The 22,358-nt window shown below is 65.7% G+C and overlaps 1 protein-coding gene across 1 annotated transcript in view; it reads right to left on the reverse strand.

Annotated features, from left to right (window-relative positions):
- Window positions 1-7: 7 nt before the first annotated feature.
- KMT2D (lysine (K)-specific methyltransferase 2D) overlaps window positions 8-22,358 on the reverse strand; it is a 24,877-nt gene continuing 2,526 nt past the window's right edge. The window contains exons 10-55 of the mRNA XM_014959899.1: window positions 22,218-22,355; window positions 21,795-21,929; window positions 20,859-21,709; window positions 20,513-20,626; window positions 20,021-20,131; window positions 19,813-19,917; window positions 19,426-19,607; window positions 19,176-19,340; window positions 18,956-19,065; window positions 18,825-18,872; window positions 18,527-18,742; window positions 18,301-18,444; window positions 18,067-18,183; window positions 17,768-17,892; window positions 17,272-17,461; window positions 16,969-17,043; window positions 16,557-16,661; window positions 16,236-16,418; window positions 15,846-15,930; window positions 15,480-15,724; window positions 15,182-15,255; window positions 15,053-15,103; window positions 13,325-14,908; window positions 12,886-13,059; window positions 12,654-12,802; window positions 10,335-12,427; window positions 10,105-10,228; window positions 9,922-10,009; window positions 9,655-9,721; window positions 9,311-9,543; window positions 6,346-9,201; window positions 6,116-6,259; window positions 5,875-6,039; window positions 5,625-5,781; window positions 4,755-4,836; window positions 4,503-4,678; window positions 3,785-3,933; window positions 3,549-3,684; window positions 3,323-3,462; window positions 1,781-2,951; window positions 1,481-1,617; window positions 1,209-1,339; window positions 836-1,121; window positions 666-739; window positions 455-563; window positions 8-365 (exon numbers count right to left, since the gene is read on the reverse strand). Of these exons, the coding sequence (XP_014815385.1) occupies window positions 273-365; window positions 455-563; window positions 666-739; window positions 836-1,121; window positions 1,209-1,339; window positions 1,481-1,617; window positions 1,781-2,951; window positions 3,323-3,462; window positions 3,549-3,684; window positions 3,785-3,933; window positions 4,503-4,678; window positions 4,755-4,836; window positions 5,625-5,781; window positions 5,875-6,039; window positions 6,116-6,259; window positions 6,346-9,201; window positions 9,311-9,543; window positions 9,655-9,721; window positions 9,922-10,009; window positions 10,105-10,228; window positions 10,335-12,427; window positions 12,654-12,802; window positions 12,886-13,059; window positions 13,325-14,908; window positions 15,053-15,103; window positions 15,182-15,255; window positions 15,480-15,724; window positions 15,846-15,930; window positions 16,236-16,418; window positions 16,557-16,661; window positions 16,969-17,043; window positions 17,272-17,461; window positions 17,768-17,892; window positions 18,067-18,183; window positions 18,301-18,444; window positions 18,527-18,742; window positions 18,825-18,872; window positions 18,956-19,065; window positions 19,176-19,340; window positions 19,426-19,607; window positions 19,813-19,917; window positions 20,021-20,131; window positions 20,513-20,626; window positions 20,859-21,709; window positions 21,795-21,929; window positions 22,218-22,355 (14,087 nt within the window). The 3' untranslated portion in view covers window positions 8-272. The remainder of the gene's footprint in view (window positions 366-454; window positions 564-665; window positions 740-835; window positions 1,122-1,208; window positions 1,340-1,480; window positions 1,618-1,780; window positions 2,952-3,322; window positions 3,463-3,548; window positions 3,685-3,784; window positions 3,934-4,502; window positions 4,679-4,754; window positions 4,837-5,624; window positions 5,782-5,874; window positions 6,040-6,115; window positions 6,260-6,345; window positions 9,202-9,310; window positions 9,544-9,654; window positions 9,722-9,921; window positions 10,010-10,104; window positions 10,229-10,334; window positions 12,428-12,653; window positions 12,803-12,885; window positions 13,060-13,324; window positions 14,909-15,052; window positions 15,104-15,181; window positions 15,256-15,479; window positions 15,725-15,845; window positions 15,931-16,235; window positions 16,419-16,556; window positions 16,662-16,968; window positions 17,044-17,271; window positions 17,462-17,767; window positions 17,893-18,066; window positions 18,184-18,300; window positions 18,445-18,526; window positions 18,743-18,824; window positions 18,873-18,955; window positions 19,066-19,175; window positions 19,341-19,425; window positions 19,608-19,812; window positions 19,918-20,020; window positions 20,132-20,512; window positions 20,627-20,858; window positions 21,710-21,794; window positions 21,930-22,217; window positions 22,356-22,358) is intronic.

Here is a 22,358-nt window from a genome sequence, read left to right on the forward strand (position 1 = left end):
GGGGGGGGGGTGAATTGGGGGGGGGGGAGCATCTCGGTGGTTCCCCCCTCCTCTTCCTCACAGGACGAAGCAAAGAAAACCCTGAGTTGCCAGTTCGTCCGTTCGTCCTGCTCGGGCAAGGCCAGTGGCTCCGCAGCGGCTGCCCTCCCTGCCGGAGCCTCTGTGCCCCGGCCACTGCTGCCTGCCCGGCCACCCTGGCACCTCCCGCGGCCCCGGCGGGTCTTGGCGAGGTCTCCTAGGCGGGGGCTGTGGCCCCCAGCCCCTTTTCCCAGTTAGTTCATCCACTTTCGGCAGTTCCAGGCTCCACAATGGCAGGGGATCTTGTGCTGATCGTCCTCAAAGTCAAACTGGTAGTCGTAGGTGAGCTGGAGGAAAATGGGAGAGTCACTCATGGCACCGAGCCTGGCACTGCCACCCCCAGACCCCCACCGGTCCCCCCACGCCCCTGGCTGACCTCCTCCCCCTTGGGGATGCGCCGGCTGGAGATGATGATGATCTTGTCCTCCTTGTCAAAGGTCACGACTTCAGCCACACAGTTCGGGGCACACGAGTGGTTGATGTACCTGGGGGCAGGGGGCAGGGGTCAGCGCCAACCTGGGAGGCAGGACAGTCACTGCTCCCACTGGGGGAGGGGGTCCCACCACACCAAAGCCCTCCGTGCTCACCTGGCCGGGCCCCCCGTCAGCGTGGCGTCAATGACGTGCTCATTGTTGATGCGGAACATGTAGATGCCGCGATTCTGTCAGGGGAGAAGAGGGTGTCACCGAGCCCCCCATATCCCCACTGAGTCCCTCAATGTCCCACTAGAACACCCCCGTGGCCACCAGAGACTCACCTGCTCCTCGTAGATCTTCTCCCGACGGTTGGCCACCTCGTTGCGGATGATGGTACCGATGTACTCAATGACCATGGTGTGCTTCTCGATGTCCTTGGCCGCGTAAAGCCCCAGCCCCTGGATGCGGGACCGTGCCAGGTAGACGTTGTTCTTCCACTCCGTCTTCAGGCGCCGGTACTGGGAGGACTTGGAGTGCACGAACTGTTTGCTGTAGGGCGTGTTGGTCTCGCCTGTGAAGGTGCTCTGGTAGGCCTTGGACATGCTTGTGCTGTTCAGGGTGTGGGGCCTGATGGGGTATAGCAAGAGGGGGGGGTCAGTGTTGAGGGATCCCCAGGGGATCCCAGCTCTGCTGGTGGATCCCAGACCTGCTTACCGCTTGTAGTGGGTGAGGATCTTGGGCTCGGAGCGGGCGCAGCCGGTGGGGTTGATCATCAGCGGCAGCTCCATCAGCGGATGGCGCCCGTAGCGGAACAGGTAGTTCTGGCAGCTCTCGACGCCGGGCAGCTACCGAGGAGGGAGCAGAGGGGCCACAGGTCGAGCAGCAGCACCACGGCCACCACAGCCCAGCCAGCGTGGCCACCAGCCCCATTCCCAGTGGGGCTGACCCCCGGTGTGGAGAGGAGACCCCACCTCCCCGGGACCTACCGACTCGGCGATGCGCAGCACCGCGTGCACCGTGAGGCCAAACAGCTCCTCGCCCTTCAGGTACTCGGGGAAGAGTCGCAGCATGTCGGCTTCCTTCCTCATCATCGCCACCGGCTCGATGATGCGGTTCCAGACGGCTGCCGAGGGAAGGGAGGGTTGGAGCTGGGGACCCGCAACAGGCTGCCCGCTGGTGCAGACCCCCACTCAAGCCACCCCAGGACCTCCCATTGCCCTGTCCTCCCCATCAGCAGGACGAGGAGTGGAGGAAGGCAGCAGGGCCGGCACCTACGGCTCCCTTACCCTGTGGCGAGGAGTCAGAGAAGACCAGATCCTCCAGGCCCTGCTCGATGACTTGCACGACGAACTCAGGGCGGCCGTTGTTCTCGCAGATGGTGCAGCGGTAGCAGCAGCGGCGGTTGTTGGTCCGCAGGCTCCAGTAGATGCGCGTGGCCTCGTAGCCCACGGGGTAAAGGGCTGTGACGCTGTGGAAGTCAGCCATCTGGTGTGGCAGGAGCTGCCCGATGGCGTGGAAGACCAACCCACCCACGCGGAACATGTGGAGCCGCTCGCCACGCTGGATGATGCTGGCGATCTGCTTCACCTCGTCCCGCTCGATGTAGACGCGCCGGAAGACGGTGAAGCTGCTCAGCTCCTGCTCGCAGGGGCCCTTCAGCTTGTGCAAGGGGCAGAGCATGGTCTTGTCCTTGAAGAACATGCACTTGGCGCGGATGGCGCAGGCAAAGTGGTAGACACTGGGGCAGCGGATGCGGTTGCAGCTGTTGGTGGCCCCAGTTTTCTGGCACAGGGAGCACTTGGTGAGCAGCCCACGGTGCAGAGCCACCTCCACATTGATCAGGGCCCCACCCTGCGTCTCGTAGACCTCCGTGGACCATAGGGCACAGTTCAGGTGGACCCAGAGGTCAAGGTCAAGGTTGAGCAGGCGGGCCGGCCCGTCCGTGGCCCCATCACCTTCCTCATGACAGAAACAGCACTTGCGCAGGTCCCGCGGTACCTTTTCGGGGCGCAGAGTGGTGCCCAGCTTGTCAATGAACTCTGCAATCTCCTTGTCACCGTCCCGCTTGGCCCCTCCTTTCTGGATGGTAACGAGGAAGCGCAGCCGTTTCCACCGCACCCCCTTCCACTTCTTCAGCCGAGGCCGTGCTTCGTCCCCGTCCTCCGGTGGCCGCGAGCGCGGCTTGAAGCGGGGCGGCGAATAGGGGGCTGCAGCCCCTTCCTCCTGGGGGGCTGGCGAGGGGGCTGGTGGCAGGGGTGACGGAGGGGCTGGGGCTGTCTCATGAGCTGCCTCAGGGTCAGGGACCCTGGCAGCCTCGGTGGGACTGGATGGGGAGGGGGCAGAGGGGGACAGGGGCGGGGAGGGCTCCTGGGGCATGACGGAGAGTTGCCGCACATCCAAGTTGGACACGTTGTTGACGTAGCAGTGGTGGAGGGTCTTCTCTGGCACAGGGCTCTCCTGTGGCATGGGGAAGGGGGCACGAGTCAGAGCGTCGCAGGGATGGGGATCCCCAGTCTCCCTGTGCATCATGGTGAGGGCTCCTTGACCCTGCAGAGACCCCACAGCCTCGCAAGGACCTCCCCAACCCCTTCCCCACTGTCCTGGGAGACTCAGCCCCCCTCCACAGGGGAACCCGGCCGCTCAGGGACCCCCCTGCACCACACTGCAGTCATGGGGGACCTGCAGGTGGGGACCCCACACCTCTCGACATGGTCACAATTGGTCCCAAAGGGCCCCCTCCTGCACCCCTACATTGCCACAACCTTACAGGTGCTCTCCTACCCCTCTCTCAGGGTCACAGCCCTGGGGGGACCCCGCACCCCGCTGACCTGTCTGAGCAGCGTCAGGAGGTCCAGCTCGCCCTTGAGGCTGTACCCCGGCAGCACCGCATCAAACTGCTTCAGCCACTCGGAGCTGCTGTCTGGCACCTTCCCAGCCAGCACCACCTTCTCCTTGCCACCGAGTACCCCTGCGAGAGAGAGAGAGAGAGAGGCCATCACAGGGTGCCCTGCCTGGGGACACAGGGGAGCCCGCAGGGATGAGGCAAACACTCACCAGCCATGTCGGTCTCCACCTTCTTGGCCTCAACCACAGCTGCTCGCATGGGGCCGTCTGGGAACAGCACCTCGTAGGAGCTTGGGATCTTCATGCTCAGCAGCTCAGCCATGGCCACCATCACGCCGTTGAGGTTCTGGGCGAGAAGACGACAGGATGGGTCCAAGGTCACAGATGCCACTACATGGGGTCACTGCTGAGACCCCAGGAGTCACCTCCCCTGTCCCCTCGCTCACCTTGGCGGCCGCTGCAGACACAGTCAGCATGACTGAGACCTCGCTGCTCTTGCCCTTCTCCCATGGGGCACCCGGGCCTGCTGCCCCCACCTTCCCGGGGGGAGCCCCAAAGGGCTCCACAGCTTCGTAGGGCTTCGTGTCGGGGAACACTGGCGTAGGGAGAAGGGGGTCAGAGCTGCACAGGCCTGGCTCCACCAACAGCCAGCCATAAACCCACCCAGCCACCCCCGATCCCTGCAGAAACGTTACTGGGAATCCATCGCCTCATGTGGGAGAGAGACTGGTGTGTGGTTACGGGGACACAGCACTGATGGGAAACCCTTGGGGAGTGGCTGGGGGACCCTTGCGTACAGCCCGACACAAAGGCCACGCTCAAGGCTCTGATGCTTATGTGTAATACACCCCACAGACCCCTTCCCCTCAGCCCCCAGTCCCTAAGGACCCTTCTCCTGCCCCACACACCCCTACCAGTCCACACATCCAGGGACTCCCTCCTGCCCTGTCCATATACTGCACAGACCCCTTCCCACCTGATTTTTGTGCCCTGTGGACCTCCTCCCTTCCCTACCATACCCTTGCCTAGTCTCTACACCCTACAGAACTTCTCCTGCCAGGTCCATATGTCCCATAGACCCTCCCCCGCCCCGACCTGGGTTAACACACACTGCAGACCCCTCCTGCCCTGGTCCATATGCTCCCCCAGCACAGCTCAGCCCACCTGGGATACTGGCCCGGGGGATGATGGGGATGATGGGGGACAGCACACGCTCCTCCAGCTCCGGCTTGGCCTCGCTGAGAAGGGGAAAGCGGAGCAGCTCCTCGCCCAGCACACTCTCAGGGGATGAGGCAGGGACGATGCTGTCGGGGGAGTCGCTCTCATCATCGCTCTCCATCCTGTGGGGAAGGAAGTGTGATGGGCCATGGGGGCCAGCGTGGGCCATGGGGGGGGTCACGGCCACCAGTGGCTCACCTGACGTCCTCAGTCTGGTTGTGCGGAGGGGTGGGCAGAGCTGCCAGCAGGTCCAGGCTCTTCACCTCCACAGCCGGTGTGTCTGTATGGGGACGAGACAGCTGTCAGGGGAGGTGACAGGTGGCAGCAGGGACTCTGTACCACCCTTCATGGAATCACAGAATTGTCAGAGTTGGAAGGGACCTCCAGAGATCATTTAGTCCAACTCCCCAACCAAAGCAGGGGAGCAGAGCACATCACTCAGGATGGCATCCAGACGGGTCTTGAAGATCTCCAGAGAAGGGGACTCCACACCCTGGGCAGCCTGTCCCAGGGCTCTGCCACCCTCACCCTAAAGAAGTTCTTCCTCATATTGGAATGGAACTTCCCATGGTCCAGCTTGTGCCCGTTGCCCCTCGTCCTGTCACTGGGAACCACTGAAAACAATCTGTCTCCATCCTCCTTCAACCCACCCTTTAGGTACTTGTAAACATAGATGAAGTCTCCCCTCAGCCTTCTCTTCTCCAGGCTAAAGAGCCCCAGCTCTCTCAGCCTTTCCTCATAAGGGAGACGCTCCAATCCCTCCATCATCTTTGTTGCCCTACACTGGACTCTCCCCAGTAGTTCCCTGTCTCTCTTGAACTGGGGAGCTTGGAACTGGACGCAGGATTCCAGTTGTGGCCTCCCCAGTGCAGAGAATGACCTCCCTCCACCTCCTGGCCACACTCTTCCCTACACAGCCCAGGATTTCACTGGCCCACTTGGCCACACTGCTGGCTCATGGAGAGTTTGCCATCTACTCCCAGATCCTCCTCCTCAGTAGTGCATTCCAGAAGATCCACCCCTAATCTATAGGTTCTTCCTCCCCACCCTTATGCCAGCCACACTCACCTTTCTGGCCATGAGGCTCACGGGCTGCGTCAGGGTCCTTGGGCTGCTCTCCCAGCTCCTCGGGGGCTGTGACGCCGTTCACCATCTTCTGCTGCACGGAGGGGGGTGGTGTCGGGGGCAGCGAGGAGGGTGGCGTGGGCGGGTTGCTGAGGTTGTTCTGGGGGAAGACAGTGGAGTGATGAAAGTGGGGTTGGCCAGGACCTCCGGAGCGTGGAGGACACACACACACTGGGGAACAAGCCCTCCTCACCTTAGTGAGCAGCTGGGAGTAGTAGTCGGGGATGCTGTCAAGCACAGCGCTGCCGAACGCGCCCCGCAGCTGGCTCTTCCCATTGATGGGGCTGCTGCCGAAGGGCGCAAAGAGGCTGAAGTTGGCTGTGATGGTGGGTTCCGCCAGCGGCAGCAGCGACAGCTCCTGTGGGCAGAGCGGTGAGGAGGGGACGTGGGGCGGCAGGCAGCCCCCCACTGTGCCCTCTGGCCCAGGGCCATACCTGTTTCAGCTGTTTCATGAGGGCCTCGCCAGGACGCACCCCCTCGTCCTTCCGCAGCTTCTTGCGGGATGCTGGGACCCGCTCGTTGCCTTTCTGCACCCGCTTGGGCTTGGTAGCTGCTGGCTTCCTGGCAATGGAGGGGTCCTACAGAAGGGGAGGAAAGCGAGAGCGGTGCTGAGCGTAGCCCAGGAGCAATTGCCCCCCATCCTGCCCCACAGCCCCTCGCTCACCTCCCGGCCCAACAGCACTGGCTGCAGCCGCGGCTCCACGCCAGCGCCCCGGCTCTCTGTGTGCCCATTGAGCTCGCCCGGGCTCTGCGCCGAGAGCTGCACGTTCTTGGCTCGCAGCAGCTTCTGCAGCAGGAGGTGCCCAGCCTCAGAGCGGCCGCCTGGTACCAGCAGGCTGTTGGCTTGGCCCGTCCTAGAGTCCTCGTTGGCCTCCGGCTTTGCCGCCTCGTCCCCATCCAGCTCACACTGCGCTGCTGCCACCGCCACCTCCTCCTTCGGCTCCTGCTTCACCAACACCTCGGGGGCCTCCCTGGTCACAGGGGCTCCCTCCAGCACAGCCCCATTGATGTGGGTCTCCCCAGGGTCAGCTGGGTCTGCACCGGGTGCCTCAGGGGCCCAGGGGCCGTGCACTGGGTCGGGGAGCGTGCTGCTCGGCGTGGGCGTCAGCCCCTGCTCCGCTGGCACTGCAGGGCTGGGGGCCGACGCCGGGACCCCCGGCGACATCTTCTTTGGCTCTTGGGGGCTCTGCTCAGGGCTAGCCAGGTGCTGGGGTGCACAGCCCAGGGGTGAGGGGGCCAGAGGTGCAGGGAGCCGGACGAGGCCGGGCTGGGGTCCACGGGCAGCCAGGGCTGCCTGCACCAGGTCAGCCAGGGGCTGCTGGGGTTGGTGCTGCCCTGCCAGCGCCCGTCCCTGCTCGGCAGCAAAGCTGCTCTGCGCCTCCGCTGGGGCACCCGGCCGCGGCTGGAAGAGGGGCCCGAGCGGGCGAGGGGGCTGACGGGCGGCCGGGGAGCCATGGTCTGGGGCCTGCCCGGGGAAGGGGCCGGGGGGACGGAGCGCCTGGCTCTGCTGCAGCAAGCTCTGCTGGTGCCGCTGCACCAGGAGGGCCTGGAGCTGCTGCTGCTGCTGCGGGGTCAGGTGCCGCAGCTGGGGGTTCTTGGCCAGGACACCCTGGAGCTGTGCCCGGATCTGGCCCATCACCGGCCCTGGCACCTGCCCCAGGAGCCCCGGGGGAAGCGCAGCCATGCCCGCCGATGGCACCGCTGGCCCTGCTTTGTGCTGCCCGGGGCTCTGGAGCCGAGGGGGCTGGGGCTGGCCCTGCAGGGAGCCCAACGGGCCCTTGCCTGGCTGCTCCGAGGGCCGTGGGACCTGCGGCATCGCCATGCCCTGCGCCTGGCCTGTCCCGCAGCCCAAGGGTGGCTCTGCCATCGCAGCACCGTCGCCATGCTGCTGGGACAGCTCGGGGCGAGCGGCCCCGGGGCTCTGCAGTGGCGGGGCGAGCAGGGGGCCCGGCTGCATGGGGGCTGCCCGCAGCGCCGGCTGCGAGCCCAGGACACCTGGCTGGGGGGAGGCCAAGAGAAGCTGCTGGCCCTGCCCCAGCTCAGCCTGGTGCTTGGGGCCTGGGGGCTCTGGGCCACCGAGGCTGGGGGGATTGAGGGCTCCCTGCTGTTCCTGGGGGGCTCCATGCAGCTGCCCCCCACTCTCGCCGCCCTCAGCTGGCAGGGTGCTGCTGTCTGCTCCTCCAGGCTGGTCCTTGGCAGCCAGAACAGCTGGGGCCGGTTGCATTCCCTGACTCAGGTGCAGCACGGAGGGGGCCTGGCCCACTGCCCCATGCTGTGGAAAGTGCTGGATCGGGGGCTGCCCCTGGCCCAGCCCCAGGAGCCCCGGCTGGGCAGCTGCTGAGTTCTGCTGCTGCTGTGGGGCCAGTGGCGCCCGCGACTGCCCCATCTGCTGGGACAGCACAAGGCGGTGGCCCAGCATCCCCGGAGTTTGTGGCGCCAGTTGGGACGAGCCCAGCATCCGCTGCTGGTGGGGGGCCAGGAGGACCTGGCGCTGGGGTGGAGGGTGGCCCAGCACTGCCTGGTGCTGCAGCCCTGGTGCCTGTGTGTGGCCCAGCAAACCTGGCTGCTGCTGGGGCGAGAGCTGCTGCACCAGGAGGCTCTGCTGGCTGCCCATCAGCCCCTGCTGCTTCGGCACCATGGGCTGCCCCACGGCACCTGGCTGTGGGGCTGGCGCTGTCTGCTGCTGCCCGAGCTGGCTGGGCTGCCCCATCACGCCCGGCGGCTGCATCGAGCTTTGTCCCATCACGCCCAATGGCTGCATAGAGCTTTGTCCCATCACACCCGGCTGCTGGATGGAGCTTTGTCCCATCACGCCTGGCGGCTGCATTGATGTCTGTGCCATCACACCCGGTTGCTGCATGGAGGCCTGTCCCATCACACCTGGTGGCTGCATGGAGGTCTGTCCCATCACGCCCGCTTGCTGCATAGAGGCCTGTCCCATCACTCCTGGCTGCTGCATGGAGGTCTGCCCCATCACTCCTGGCTGCTGCATGGATGTCTGTCCCATCACGCCTGGCTGCTGCATGGAGGTCTGTCCCATCACGCCCGGCTGCTGCTGCAGTGACACTTGTCCCAGCACGTTCTGCTGCTGCAGTTTCTGGGCCAGCTGCATCCTCTGGAGCTGCCTCTCCTGCATCAGGCGGCTGTCGGCAGCCAGCCCACGGAGCGCGGGGTTCCCAGTAAAGAAGGTGTTGGAGGTGCCGGGCACGGGCGCGCTCCCCATGGCTTGCTGGCCCATGAAGGACAGGCCCTGCTGCACGGCCATGGACACGCCGCCCTGGGGCAGGCGCAGCCCCCCGGGCTGTCCTGGCTGCTGGCCGAGGCCTTGGGCGCCCACCACAGCCCCTGCTGGCTGCTGGATGCCGTGTGCTGAGAGCAGCTGCCCGGAGAGCTTGGACATGAGACGGGGGCTCTGCGAGGGGCTCAGGGCCATGACGGCCGAGGCCTGATGCTGGTGCTGCTGCTGCTTGTTACGGTACTCGGCCATGAGGTTGGTGTGCTCCTTTTGCTGCTTCCGCACCTGCTCGGGACAGCAGGACATTAACACCAGGAATGGCACGGAATTAGTGCCACCAGGGGTGACATATTTGCGCCCAGGACAGAGCGCCCACCCGCCCACAGACCCCTACCTGATCCAGCTGCTTCTGGATCTTGCTCTGCTGCTCCGTCACCAGCTTCAGCTTCTCAGCGTCGGCCTCGGGGAACTCCCGCCCGGCTTTCTTGGCGGTGCGCTGCTTGGCGCAGAGGGCTTTGCGCGACTTGCGATGTGCCCCGATCTGCTCCTCCAGCACCTTCAGCTGCATCTGCAGGAGCTGCTGCGTGTGGAAGAGCCACTCCTCGTACTGCCGCTGGTCGGCCTCATCTGCAGGAACAAGGAAAGGGCTCGGTTCAGCAGGGACCCTGGCTCCGGATCCTGCTCAGCCCAGGCTGTGTGGGTAGGACGAGACCCGGCCAGCAACGCATTGGTACTCACTAATGACACCCTGTGCAAAGGTGGGTGGGTTGGGACGAGCCTGGGTTGGGTCGGTGCCGCTCCTCTCCTGGCAGAAAGGGGAGCATTGAGAACATGCACCACATCTCTTCCCCTCTGTGGTGCCCCCTGTCCCATCTTCACAGCCCCCACCTCCCCGGGGCACTATGAACCCACCAGCCAGAGCAACCCCTGCCCAGCAAGAACCCAAGCACCAAGGCAGACAGCCTCAAGGGGACCACTGTCCCTATGCCCAGACACCCCACTCACCTGCCCGCTCCCCGCCAGCAAGTGATTCTGCATCTCGGAGACAGCCGGCCCCCCCGAGAGCCGCTGGGCCAGCAGGGAAACCTGTTGCCTTTAGTGGGGGGACACGGAGAGACAAGAGGTGAGCTGGGGCCGAGATGCCCTGCCCACCCCAGGCCGTGCCCCACAACCCGGCGTGCCCCTTACCTGTTCATGCCCGGGGCCACCCCGATGCTGCCCTGAGCCATCACCTTCTTGATGCCCTTCAGTGCCACCATCTTGGCCTTGGCAATAGGGTCCATGATGTCCTCGGCCGCAAACTTGTCCAGGTCTGCCCAGAGAAAGTCAGCAGACAGTGCCACAGTGCATTCAGCCCTATGCCCCAGCACCCAAAAAGCCCCTGTGCCCCCCAAAAAACAACTGTCTGCGGCCCCTACCTGTATCCGGGAAGAAGCTGTTGGCCAACTGCTGCTGCATGACGAGCTGAGGGGGCTTCAAGCCCAGGGTGGGCGGCTGCACCCCGGGCACTGGCTTCTGCACCAGCACCTGCTGCTGGCTCTGCTGCGGCTGTGCCAGAGCCACCTGCATGCTGTGGGGGGCCCCCAGTACGTGGGGCTGCCCAGGGGGCATGCCCATGTGGGGGGCCAGCGCTGGGCCCTGCTGGGGTGTGCTGAGCCGGGGGGGCTGCGGTGGCATCAACGGTGGCCTGGCAACCAGCCCCAGCTGGAGGGGAGGCTGTGGGGTGCCCAGGCGGGGCGGCTGCCCTTCAGGGGGCTGCCCGGTCGCTGCTGAGTGCAGCATGGGGTGCCCCGAGACCGGGACGTGGGGAGGGGCCCGGGGCAGGTGGGCTGACATCTGCTGCTTCTTCTGCAGCTCCTTCTTCTCGTGCTCCAGCAGGTCCTCGATGAGCAGGGGCAGCTCGCTGGCTACCAGTGAGCTCTCCATCTTGTCCAGGTCATCGGCCGGCGATTGCTGGGCGCTGCCCAGGCCCAGGGCTCCACCATCCAGCTCAAACTTCTCCAGTAAGGGGTTGCTCTGGTTGCTCAGCTGGGCAGGGGCCAGCCCGCGGCTGGAGACGGCATAGGGGTCCTTCTCTGGCACGGGGACACTGGCATGACTACTGTTAGCGAAGTGAGTCAAGCTGAGGCGAGCAGGGCCAGCCCCGGGGCTCAGGAGGGTCTGACCAGATTTGAGGCCCAGCCCCAGCGAAGCAGAGATCTTATCCGTGCCCTGCAGGGCCTCCGACTTGACGGGCACCGGGAGCTGCTCGGAGCCACCGACAGTGAACTGGCAGGGAGAGGTCTTCAGGCAGCCGTCCTCTAGCTTGGGCTTGACATCAGTGGGCAGCGAGCCTGCCTTCGCCTCCATGCCCTGTGCCTTGAAAGCCGGGTCAGGCGCCAGTGCTGTGCCCGTCGGGCAGGAAGTGGGTCCCAAGCCCACCCCGGGCACCAGCCCTTCCTTGGGCACCTCCTGGTCCTCCACGGATGGGGCAGTGTCTTTGCCATCTCCAGCATCAGGGAGCTTCAAGCTGGACGCTGGCGGCTCCGTCTTGAGCTGGGCTTCACGCTCAGCTTTCTCGTTGGCTGACTCGACCAGGCGAAGGTGCTCGTTGAAAATGTCCTTCTTGTCCCCGGTGTCCAGCTCAGGGTCAGTGTAGGCCAGCAGGTCGAACTCATCGCCATTCAGCAGGTCATCGAGGTGAGGGTCTGCTGTCTCCAGACTGTCCAGGTTGTCCAAGTCATCATCCCCTTTAGCCACGTCTGGATCCAGGCTCAGGTTAGCCAAATCATCATCATCTTCCAGGTCTTTGTGGGAGCCAAAATCGTCATCCAAATCAGGCTCCACTGGCACCTCACAGGGCAGACGTCCCCCCTCGAGGCTCAGGTGGCTCTTCCCCAGGGTGGGAGCTGGCGCGGGATCGGGTGCGGGGCTGTCCTTGGGTCCCTCAGGGCGGAGAGCGGAGCCAGAGGACAGCGGGCGTGGGGAAACGTGCTGCAGCTCCAGGCTGGGGGCCGGCAGCGGCAGGGGGGCAGCCGCTTTGGTGTGGGGCTGGTGGTGGCTGTTGCTCATCTCGACACCCTGTGGGGACGCAGGCGGCAGCGGCATCTTTGTGGGCTGCAGCGCCGGGGTGGGCAGCGCCTGCATGGGCACCACAGGGGTGCAGAGAGCCTGGGGGTTGCCCTCCTCCCCAGGCAGGTAAAAGCGGGGCCGAGGTGCCTGGGGGGCGAAGGGGGAGCCCATGACCCCTCCAGATCCCTTCTGCACGTTGTGCCGCAGCTCGATGAAGGGGGCGCCCAGGGCGTTGGGGGAGGCGGGCACGGCCTCAGTGGGTGCCAGCAGGCGGGTGCCCAGGCCGCCCACGGGGGAGCCAGCAGCCGGTGGGGCGAAGCGGGAGGCGACGGGGAGCCGCAGGGCCGAGGCTGCCTGCTGCTGCTGCCAGAGGTGCTGCTGCTGCTGCTGCTGCTGCTGCAGGGATGGTGCCGAGAAGACCCCACGGGGGTAGAAGGCCTGGGGAGGGCCCACCACCGTCCTGCAAGACAGCAGGGTGTCAGGACCGGATTGGTGCTGCCGCAACCATGACACACCACATGCAGCACCCCAGGGGTCCCAACCCCCTCGGATCACGCCAGAAACCCCGCAAAACCACAGGCACCCCATCCCCCCGGGTGATCACACGCAAGACCTGTGGGGGGATCCCATCCTGCTCAATTCTAACCAGCTGCAGCAAACCCCTTGCCCCGCTGCTGGGCACTCACCTCCCGTTGATGTCCAGGGTGGACGGTGTGGCTGCTGGCGGGGGCCGGGAGAGCCGCTCATCCTGAGTGAATGCTCCCTGCACCATGACAGAGCCAGGCAGCTTCCCGGTGCTGGTGGCAGTGGTCAGTGTCCCGAGGACATTCTTGTCCTGGAAAAGCAGAGAAAGACACATCATCACCCTGTCGGTCCACCCCCAGCCTCCCAGCAAAACTCACCCCAGAGCCCTCCTACCTGTGCTTGCTGGTAGGGGGCCATGCCCCGGCCCAACTCGAAGGCCTGGTTGGTGGCCTCTGGGGCCCAGCCAGCTGGCGAGGAGGTGGCGGCGGCCGCTGCGCTCTCCTTCTCCTGCCGCAGGCTGTTGCGTTGGATCTGCTGGCGGATGAGCAGCTCGCGAAGCCGCTGCCGCTGGGAGGAACCGAGCATTAGGACAAAGAGTGGAGACACGGCAGCGAAACCAGCTTGTCCCGGGACCCAGGGACAAACTACACACGGAGACCACTTTGGATGTGCCAGTCGATGCCCCCAACCCCAGGTGTCCATGTCCCCACTGTGCCCCTGGGGAAGGAGCCACAAGCAGAGCCGGTCTCCTTGACCCCACCAGTGACCACAGAAGTCCTGGTTCCTCCCTTGAAGCTGGACAGACACAGCCCAACCACTGGCGAACCCTCACCTGCCGTTGCTTCTCCAGCTCTGACTGGCTCATGGTGCCAAGGGTCCCGTCCTGGCTGCTGGGCAGCTCTGCCAGGTCCCGGTTTGGGGGTGCCGAGAGTCCTGCAGCCACCTCCTCCCTCTTGTCGGCTGGTGGCCCCAGCGTGGCTCGAGGCAGGAAGGTGAGAGAGACGTCCTGCTGCTGTGGGGCAGCAGGCGGCTGCTGCGGCAGCACGGAGGGCGGCCGGAGGGGCGAGAGGCTGTAGGTCTCAGCAGCCGCAGCACCCGGCCCCAGCGGGCTGCTGGCTTGGTGGAAACCAGGGGATGAGGCGTAGGCTGAATTCTGGGGCTTGCCGGGGATGTAATGGCTGTTGATCCCATGGGGTTGGTGGGATGGTGAGCCCTTGAGCGGCTCAGAGACGGTTGGGGGGAAGGTGAAGCGCATGGGGGGCTGGCTGCCTGGGAAGACACTGGCACCAGGGGAGCGGGAAAAGGGGGGTTGCTGCCCCCCCAGTGCCTTGCTGTGGGGCTCACCCACCGGAGTGCCCCCAAAGCCCCCACCGGCCGCCGGGCTGTGCGAGAGCGGCACCGACTTGAACCCTGGCTCTGGCATCTGGGGCCGGGGGGGCTTGTGCAGGGGGGTGAAGGGGTCCCGGGACTGGGGCCGGGAGGGCGGCTGGGAGTAGGGGTCCGGGGACTGGAAGCGGGGGGTGACAGGGGACTGGCAAAAAGCTTCATTGGAGAGCGGCCGCGGGGTGAGGGGGGACTGGGAGCTGGACTGGGACTGGGGGCTGGCGGGGATGCGGTGGCTGGGGGGCGAGGGGGCCAGGGAATGCGGGTCGGGGGGCCGATGCCCCAGCCCCGGGCTCTGTGGCTCTACCTGAGAGACCCGTGGGGTCATGGGGGCTTTGAAGACATCAGCTGCCTTCAATTCCGCAGCAGAGAGTTGGGGGCCACCTGGGGAGTCCCCATAGCCCATGGTAGGGGCATAGCCAGGCGAGCAGACCCCCAAGTTCCCCCCTTCCTCTTTCTTCACCTCCAAGCCCTTCTTCTGCTCCCCAAAAGGCAGGGGAGAGAGCAGAGCCTCGGCAGGCCGGGCCCCAGGGCTCCCTGGCACCGAGAGATTGTCTATGGAGGGACAGCGGGGCTTCAAGAAAGGGTCAGGGGTGCCGGGCTGGTGCCGGGGGGTGCCAGGTGGTGTGGGGTGGAAGTCAGGGGGTTGAGAGCCGGGGATAGCACGGGGTGCGGTGAGGGGCTGGGGCTGGCCAGGGAAGGGCTGGAAGGCAGCACCTGCCGTGGGGCTCTGACCCAGGGGCGAGGGGAAGCGGGGCTCCAGCGCGAAGGCGGGTGCTGCACCGTAGGGATCGTGCGAAGGCACTTGGGCAGGGGACTGGGGCGGGAGCTTGAGAAAGAGATCGCTGGGTGACTCCGGACCCCCTCCGGCACCTGTGGGGGGCTTCAGGAAGCCCTCGCCGGCAGCGGGTGGGCTGCCAATGTAGACAGGCTGTGCCCCTGGTGGCACCGGGATCCGCAGGTGCAGCGAGGGCCTCTCCGGCTTGCGCAGTCCCTCCCCTTTGGTCTGCTTGTTGATCTGGCTCTCGGCCTGCTGCAGAGAGAGCCCGGCCATCAGGGGACCCATGCCTACCCGCCTAATGAGCTGGGGAAGGGGCTAAGGAGGCAGGGGCTGGGCCCACCACATCCCCCAGGGCTGGGCCAGGGCCGCTGGGCACCTCCCAGTGCCAGCACATACCTTTTGCACCTTGTTGATGCGATGAGCCGCCCGGTTATCTTTGGCCTTTTGCTAACAAAAACACGAAGCCAGCTGACTTACAGCCCCCGGTGCCCAGGCCCCCCGCCCCAGCAACGCCCCGGCACTCACCAAATACGGGGCTTTGTCTGTGGCAGGGACCTTCCTCCAGAGCTTCATGATCTGCTTGCAGCGGCTTGACCAGTCTGGGAGTCCAGCAGCAGCAGAGGAAGAGGAGGAAAGCAACATTAGTCCAATCCTGATGAGCCAACCCAGGCCCTTGACAGGTGACCATCCCCTTTACACATGGGCATGGCCCAAAGCCCAGGAGCTGGCACCAAGACCCCCCACCATCACTACAAAGAGCACATCAGTGCAGCAGCCAAGCCCTCTGCCAGAGCAGACAGAACTTCCGCTCCCAGAGCCTTACCTGGATAATCCTGCTTGAGGTTGGGGAAGTTCATGTTGGCGTAGAGGACGGGCGAGATGGTGGAGAGCTCACCCAGCTCCTCATCCTTCTCCCAGCGCTGCAGGCTGCGCTGGTTGTAGGACAGCCCGTCACCCTCGCCCTCCGTTGTGGGTGTTGTGGGTGTCGAGGGGGTGGTGGCAGCTGAGCTGCTGGCCCAGGGGCTCTCGGGCTCACAGTGGTCTGGGCTGAAAAAGCCACTCCGCTCTCTGCGTGAGGGAGAGCGTGTCATAGACCAGGAGAGCGTAAGGAAAGAGGGGGTTCCTATAACACCCCAAGGTTGACTCTCTCTAGGGAGACCAACTCCAGCTCCCCCAGCTGCCTGCGTACCTGTTATCGAGGAACGGCGACTGGCAAACTCCCGAATATGACTCCAAGGAGATGGATCCGGAGAGCGAGCCCAGGGAAACGCTCCCTGTGCAGGAAGAGAGAGGTGTTGCAGGGAGGGCAGAGCTGAGGCTCAAACCTGTGCCTGCCCCAGGGGCCCAGCAGCCCTCCAACAACACAAGATCCTCCTGTACACCCCCAAAAATGCTTTCAACGTTCTTCACTACAGCAACGGGGAAGACCTGCACTGCAGTGTTCAAACAGCTCAGCTGCAACAGACACACAGCATGCCGCCTTTCCCAGGGATGACAACAAGTCCTGCCCTTCGCCCCCACCCACCAGGACCCCCCTGATCCCCACGGTTTGACTGGGAGCCCTGGCGCCTCGACCCACCCTGCCCTGGCAGCTGGAGGTCTCCCTGCAGGAATGGCCGCTGCGCCCGGCTGGGGTCCTGCCCTGCACCTTCGGCCTCCATCCCTGCGGCCACACAGTTGAGGGGCTGCTCCCCGCGCTCTGCCGAGCCCAGCACGTCCTTGAAGAGCTGCTGCACGTCTTTGCTCTCCATTTTAGGCAGCTCTGCGGGGCAGGGAGTGGGGAAGGGAAGGAAGAGCTGAACCACCGCAGGCAGCACATAGTGCAAATCTCCCGCTAACAGAAAAACGGGGAGAAATCTGGGGGTCCCAGCTGGGGGGAGGGGAAGGGGGAGGCCCTCACCTTCCGTGGGGATCTTGTCGAGGTCGGAGCTCAGTGCACCCTCGCCCGGGGTGGCCGGTTTCTCAGCATCTCCGGGGTCAGGGGAATCTTTTGGCTCCTCGGCCCCTGCGAAGAGGAACTGGTAAGTGCCCTCATCACCGCGGGACCCCCAGCCCGGGGTGGGACCCCCCAGACCTCCAGCCCCGCCGCACCACGCGGGGGCGCTGCGGGTGACACTCTACGGTCACCAGCGCCGGAGAGACCATAGAGTTCCCCCCGCTTCCCGCCCTGCCTAGAGCGCACTCATTAACCATAGAGCGCTTCCGTCTCTATGGTCGCAGGCGCTCTAGGCCGCCTCTCGGAGGACTTTGTCCATCCCGCACAACCCGCCGATACGGACGAAGGGGGGTCCGCGGGGGTCCCCGGGGCTCACCCAGCTCCTCGGCCTTCGCCTCGTCCTTGCCGTCGTCCTCAGGAGCGGCGGCGCTGCCGTCGGTGCTGTCATCCCCTGTGGGACACCCAGGCCTCAGCGCGGCCTGGCCTCCCGGGGCCGGGGGGCGGCCCAGTGACCCTCCGCCGGCCCCCCCCGGGACCATCCCGCAGCCCTAGGAGTCAACGGCTACCCCAGCACCCCGCGGCATCCTCCCACAGCCCCCCGTGTCCACGGCAACCCCTCAGTTATCCCCATGGCCCCTCTTTTCTCAGGGGCAGTGTCTGGGGTCCCAGCCCCACTCACCTCGGGGATGGGTGGGCGTCTCCCTCCTGTCATGGGGGGGGCCCTGCAGAGCCCCAGCCAGGCTGGGGTCCCCCTTGGGTCGTGGGGCGCCCTGGCCCAGGGAAGGGCGGGCAGCTCCGTCCCCCACACCACCCGCCGCCAGCAGCGCCTTCCGGCTCAGGTCCATCAGTGCCTTCCCAAAAAACGCCTCCTGCCCGAGGACGAGCTGCCATCAGCACCGCCGCGTCCCTCGGGGTATCCCCCCGGCCACCCCCACCTCCGTCCAACCCCCAGAGCCACCTTCACCCCACCGGGGCAAACTCTGACCACCTCCATCCACCCCTCAGGGGCCACCTCCACATCCCGGGTCATCTGCACCTCCCCCCCCCAGGGCCACCTCCACACTTCCCCCTTTTCACCCCCCAGGCCACCTCCACGCACCCCCCCACCCTGAGGCTCATCTGCACCACCCCCCACAAGCCACCTTCATTCCACCCCAGGGCCACCGCCATTTCACCTGCAGGTAAGGGGGGAACATATCCTCCAACTTGCTCTTCTTCCTTCCCCGGCGCTTCTTCTTCTCGTCTCCCTCCGCTGAGCCCAGATCTAGGCTGCCCTCGGCCGGGAGGTCCCCTGGAGCCCCTGCAATAGCCATCCTGTTAAAGCCTCCTCCCCCAAAGGAATTTGGGGCTGTTCTCGTGCCACAGGATGGGCTTGGGTACAGCACCATGGGACACACGCCACAGTCCCTTCTCCATCCCCAGGGGACAAGCGGGCAGGGGGCCAGGGAAGGGAACGGCTGCCACTGGGCCCTACCGTCCTCGGGGTGCCCCTCAGCGCTCAGCCCCTCTCGTCCCCCTTCAGCCAGCGCCGCCGAGACCTTCTTCAGGCGCGTGTGGGACTTGCGCTGCCGCACCATGAAGCCGCCAATGCCTGGTGAGCAGCGGAAGAGGAGGTGGGGGGTCACAGTGGGGCCTGGGCAGCACTCACCCTGGGGGGGTGGCCCAGGGCAGCACTCACCCTGGGGGGGTGGCCCAGGGCAGCACTCACCGGGCCGGTACGGTTTGCGCTTCCTCTTCTTGCACTCCTCCAGGTCCTCCAGCCCCTTCCCTGAGTCCACGTCAGCTCCCATGTCACGGTCAGGGCTGACTGGAGCCTCCAGCTTGATCTCACACTCCATGTGCTCCACACCCACTGCTGGGAGGACACGCGTTAGTGGGGTCCCCTTCTCAGCCCCACACTGCACCCCTCCAGCTCACCCGCCAGGGAAACGCACCTTCAGCTTTGAGCAGCTCATCGGCATCCAGGTCACCGTCCTTCTTGTCGTCGGGGCCCAGGGGTTCGCCCCCCTCCAGCCCCCCATCCCCGTTCAGGGTCCCCAGCCGGCCCTTGCGCTGCCGCCGCTTGTGCAGGGGTGACAGGGAAAGGTTGCGCAGCACTGCCATCCCCGTCTCCGTCAGCCACACGCCCTCGAAGCGGAAATACTGGGGCTCTAGAGGGACAAAAACCAGCGTTGGGGAAAAAAGCACGGCTGGCGGCACCGACCCCAGCACCCATCTCAGCACCACGTGTACCTGGCTCCTTGGCCTTGACTGAGGCGATTTCTGGGGGAGGCGCAGGCACTGCAGAGGGAAAAGTAGATAGGGAGGTGAGTCCCCAGGTCCCCTAAGTGCCCCCCACACCCCATGGAGCCCTGGGTGCTCACCGGCCACCTTGACCACGTAGGGCTGGCAGGCGCTGCAGTCAAAGCCTTCATCCGCAGCCTGCTCCACCTCCTCCTCCGTGAAGAGGCTGTTGCACGCCGCGTGTAGCCACCTGCGGGCAGCGGGGACCCGTCACGCACCCTGGCCGCCCCACGGCCATTCCCCAAGTGCGAAGAATTGGGAAAACTCGCTTTAGGAACCCTGGGGGGCCACAGTGCTCACCGATCGCAGTGCCGGCACTGGATGAGCAGATCGTCCTCCACGTACTTCTCGCGGCAGAAGGGGCAGACGACCAGACTGGCGCAGGGCGCGCAGTGCGTGTAGTTGTTCTGCCACTCGCAATGGAAGCCGGGGGAGGCCGCCCCGCACTGCACGCAGCACACACACCTTTGTGGGGGGGGAAGGGGGAAAACAAGGGGTCAGCACCAGCCCCGAGCCCTGCTCCCAGGCTCCCCTCGCGCCCCCCATGCACCATTTGCACTTCCAGCCACCCTTGGGCACGGTCTGCAGGGGGGGGTCCAGGCAGTAGGTGTGGTAGCTGATGTCGCAGTCGTCGCAGAGCAGGAGCCGGGAGGGGTCGGAGGCTTTACCACAGACCTCGCAGACAATGCACTCGACGCAGCGCCAGCCCTTCAGCAGCATCACCTTCGTGATCTGGGGACAAGGAGGGGCACCCACATGAGCCTTAGGCAGAGCCGTTGGGGTCCCCGGGCTTGGCATGGCCATAGGGGAGATCCCAGAGCACGGCACAACCTGGTGCGCGTGCCCCACGGGACATGGCCTGGCTCTGTGGGTCCCCGAGGGGCACGGCTCTGCACTGTCCGCCCGGCGTGGGGCCAGGGATCCCGGTTACCCTCACCTTGCTGTTGACACAGTAGGGGTGGTAGCACTGGGAGCACTGGGAGCAGGCAAGGAGGTGGCCCTCAGCCCCACGCCCGAAGCTGCCGCACACCACGCACATGTCCTGGGGGAGAGAGGCCGTGAGAGGAGCTGGTATGGGGCAGGAGTCGGGGGGAGACACACAAGTCTGTCCTGTCCATCTGTCTGTCCCGCAGCACCCCAGTTACCTGCATAAGGACAAACTTGTCGGTGTTAGAGAAGAGGACAACCGTATTCTGCATGGTGTCATCGTCATCCTCGTCCTCCTCCTTGCTGGGTGAGCTCTCCACGTCGGCAAGCTGGGGGTAGAAGAAGGGGCTCAGCACTGAGGACCCTCACTCTCAGTGCAGTCTGGGGGGGGCATCAGCCACAGCCTGGTGCTGAACCAGGAACATGCAGGGGCAGCAGACCCCTGCTCGCCAGCCCCTCCCTGGGGGGCAGCTCCATACCAGCCATATGCTTGTGGGGTGAAACCCCTAGAAGCACAGCACAGCCCCAGGCAGTCTCCTCCCCTTGGGACCTCCCACCCACCCCACCCCAAGGGCTCCTGAGCCTTTCCCAGGGATCAGGATGCTGGGGAAGGGGATGGGGGGGACAGGGACATGGCTCTCACGGTGGCCCTGCCACCTAACAGCTTGGGGAACCCCTGGCCCCCCACCTCTACCCCAGCCCAGCCTTACTGCTAGGGTGTCAACGGACGAGGTGGTCGACTTCAGGCGCGCACGGCCCCGGCCCCGGCCCCCGTGGGACCCACCTCGGGGGCGCCTCCGCCCAGGGAAGCTGCTGCTGCGACCCTAGGGCCAAGGGGAGAGGGCAGTTACAGCACCCCGGGGTGGGGGGACCAGCTGGACCCCCGCCATGCATCCTGGCCGGGGCAGGGACAGCGGAGGGGCACAGCCCCCATCCCACCCCCAGCCCTCTCCTACTTGCCACAGGGGCAGCCCAGGGAAGGGGACACAGCCCTGGCAGGGCTGTGAGGGTGGTAGGTCCCCCCAAAATCGGGACTGACAGGGTCCCCCCCAATACCTGCTTGACACGGGAGCGCCCTGGGGAGCTGCGCCGACGGCTCTTGTCCCCGTCCCCCTTGGCAGCTGGCTCGAAGAGCAGCGAGTCATCCGTCTCGGCGCCCAGTGGCAGGGACCCAGCATCCTCCTTCTGCAAGCTGGCATCAGCTGAGGCTGGCCCCAGCTCGAGGGATAGTGACCCCCCACCTTCGGGGTCCGGGGAGCCCAGCAGCGGCTCCGAACCCGGGAAGCTGCTGCTGGTGTCCCCCTGGCTCAGGTTGGAGATCTCGTTGAGGATGTCGGGCTGGGGGCGCAGGACAGGGGCCTCAGGGCCCCCCTCATCTCCTTGCCCCAGCAGCTTCTCCCCAGCGGCACAAACCTCCATGGGGGTCTCAGGGCCCAGCTCCTCTGGCTCCAGGAGCAATGGGGATCCCTTGGCTTCAGGGTTGCCCCCACCCCGACCTTCCTCCAGCGCATCCTCCTCACTCAGCAGCAGGGAGCTCCCACTGGTGCCCTCCCGCTCCAGCCTTGGTGCCTCTTCCTCCTCCTCTTCCTCCTCCTCAGGCAGGCCTGGGAAGGGCCCCAGCTCTGGGGCAGGGCTGGCTTGGGGGCCATCTCCAGGGGGGCTGGCTGGTGACCCCCCCTCACCACCAGCTGTCTCCATCTCCTCATCCTCAGGGGGCTCAGTGGGGGCTGGGGTGCAAGCAGGGGAGCCCAGGGGGGGTGGCAGGGAGCTGGGGGGCTCAGTGTCCATGGCAATGCCGGGGCTGCTGGGGCACTCGGGCAGAGCTGGGGTGGGCAGCTCAGGCACCTCATCCTCCTCGGCGTCAGGCAAGGGGGCTGGGGGGCGGGCAGGTGAGACGGCATGGAGATCTGGGGGGTGTGGAGAGGAGAGGATGGTGACACCACAGCCCCCAGAAGAGACAATCCCTGCCCCCAGCACATTCCTGAGGCCTACCTGGGGGAGCCGGGGGTGGGGGTGCCGTCTCAGGGGGGAGCAAAGGCTCCGGCTCCATCTCCATCTCCTCCTCAGGGGGTACCTCCGGGGCTAGAGCTGGTGCTTCCTCTGCCACAGTCACCTCGGGGAGGAGGCCTGCAGGATGGGGCCACGGGTGAGGGGGGCACAGGAGTCTCCTCCACCCCCTGTGCCACCGAGCCTGGGGCTGAGAGGCAACAAGCATCGCCGCAGCCTGGCTCGGGGACACCCCCCCCAGCTCCCAATGTACCCCCCAAACGGGGCACTGAAGCATGAAGTCAGGGTCAACAGGTTGAGGGTGACACAAGACCTCTGCTGGGAAGGGATCCAGGTGTGACATCCCTGCACTCATAGGAGACAACTAGAAAGGAAAGGGGACAGACCTAGATGCCCTCCGTTGATTACCTGGTGGCTTGGGGTCCTCCTCAGAGAGTGGCTCACTGGGAAGTGGCTCTTTGGGGTGCAGCTCATCAGGGGAAGGTTCTTCAGGGGGCAGCTCATCTGGGGGCAGTTTTTCAGGGGGCAGCTCGTCTGGGGCTGGTTCTT

This window comes from Calidris pugnax, unplaced genomic scaffold (genome assembly GCF_001431845.1).
Source record: "Calidris pugnax isolate Ruff unplaced genomic scaffold, ASM143184v1 scaffold533, whole genome shotgun sequence".
In the NCBI taxonomy this organism is placed as follows: Eukaryota; Metazoa; Chordata; class Aves; order Charadriiformes; family Scolopacidae; genus Calidris; species Calidris pugnax.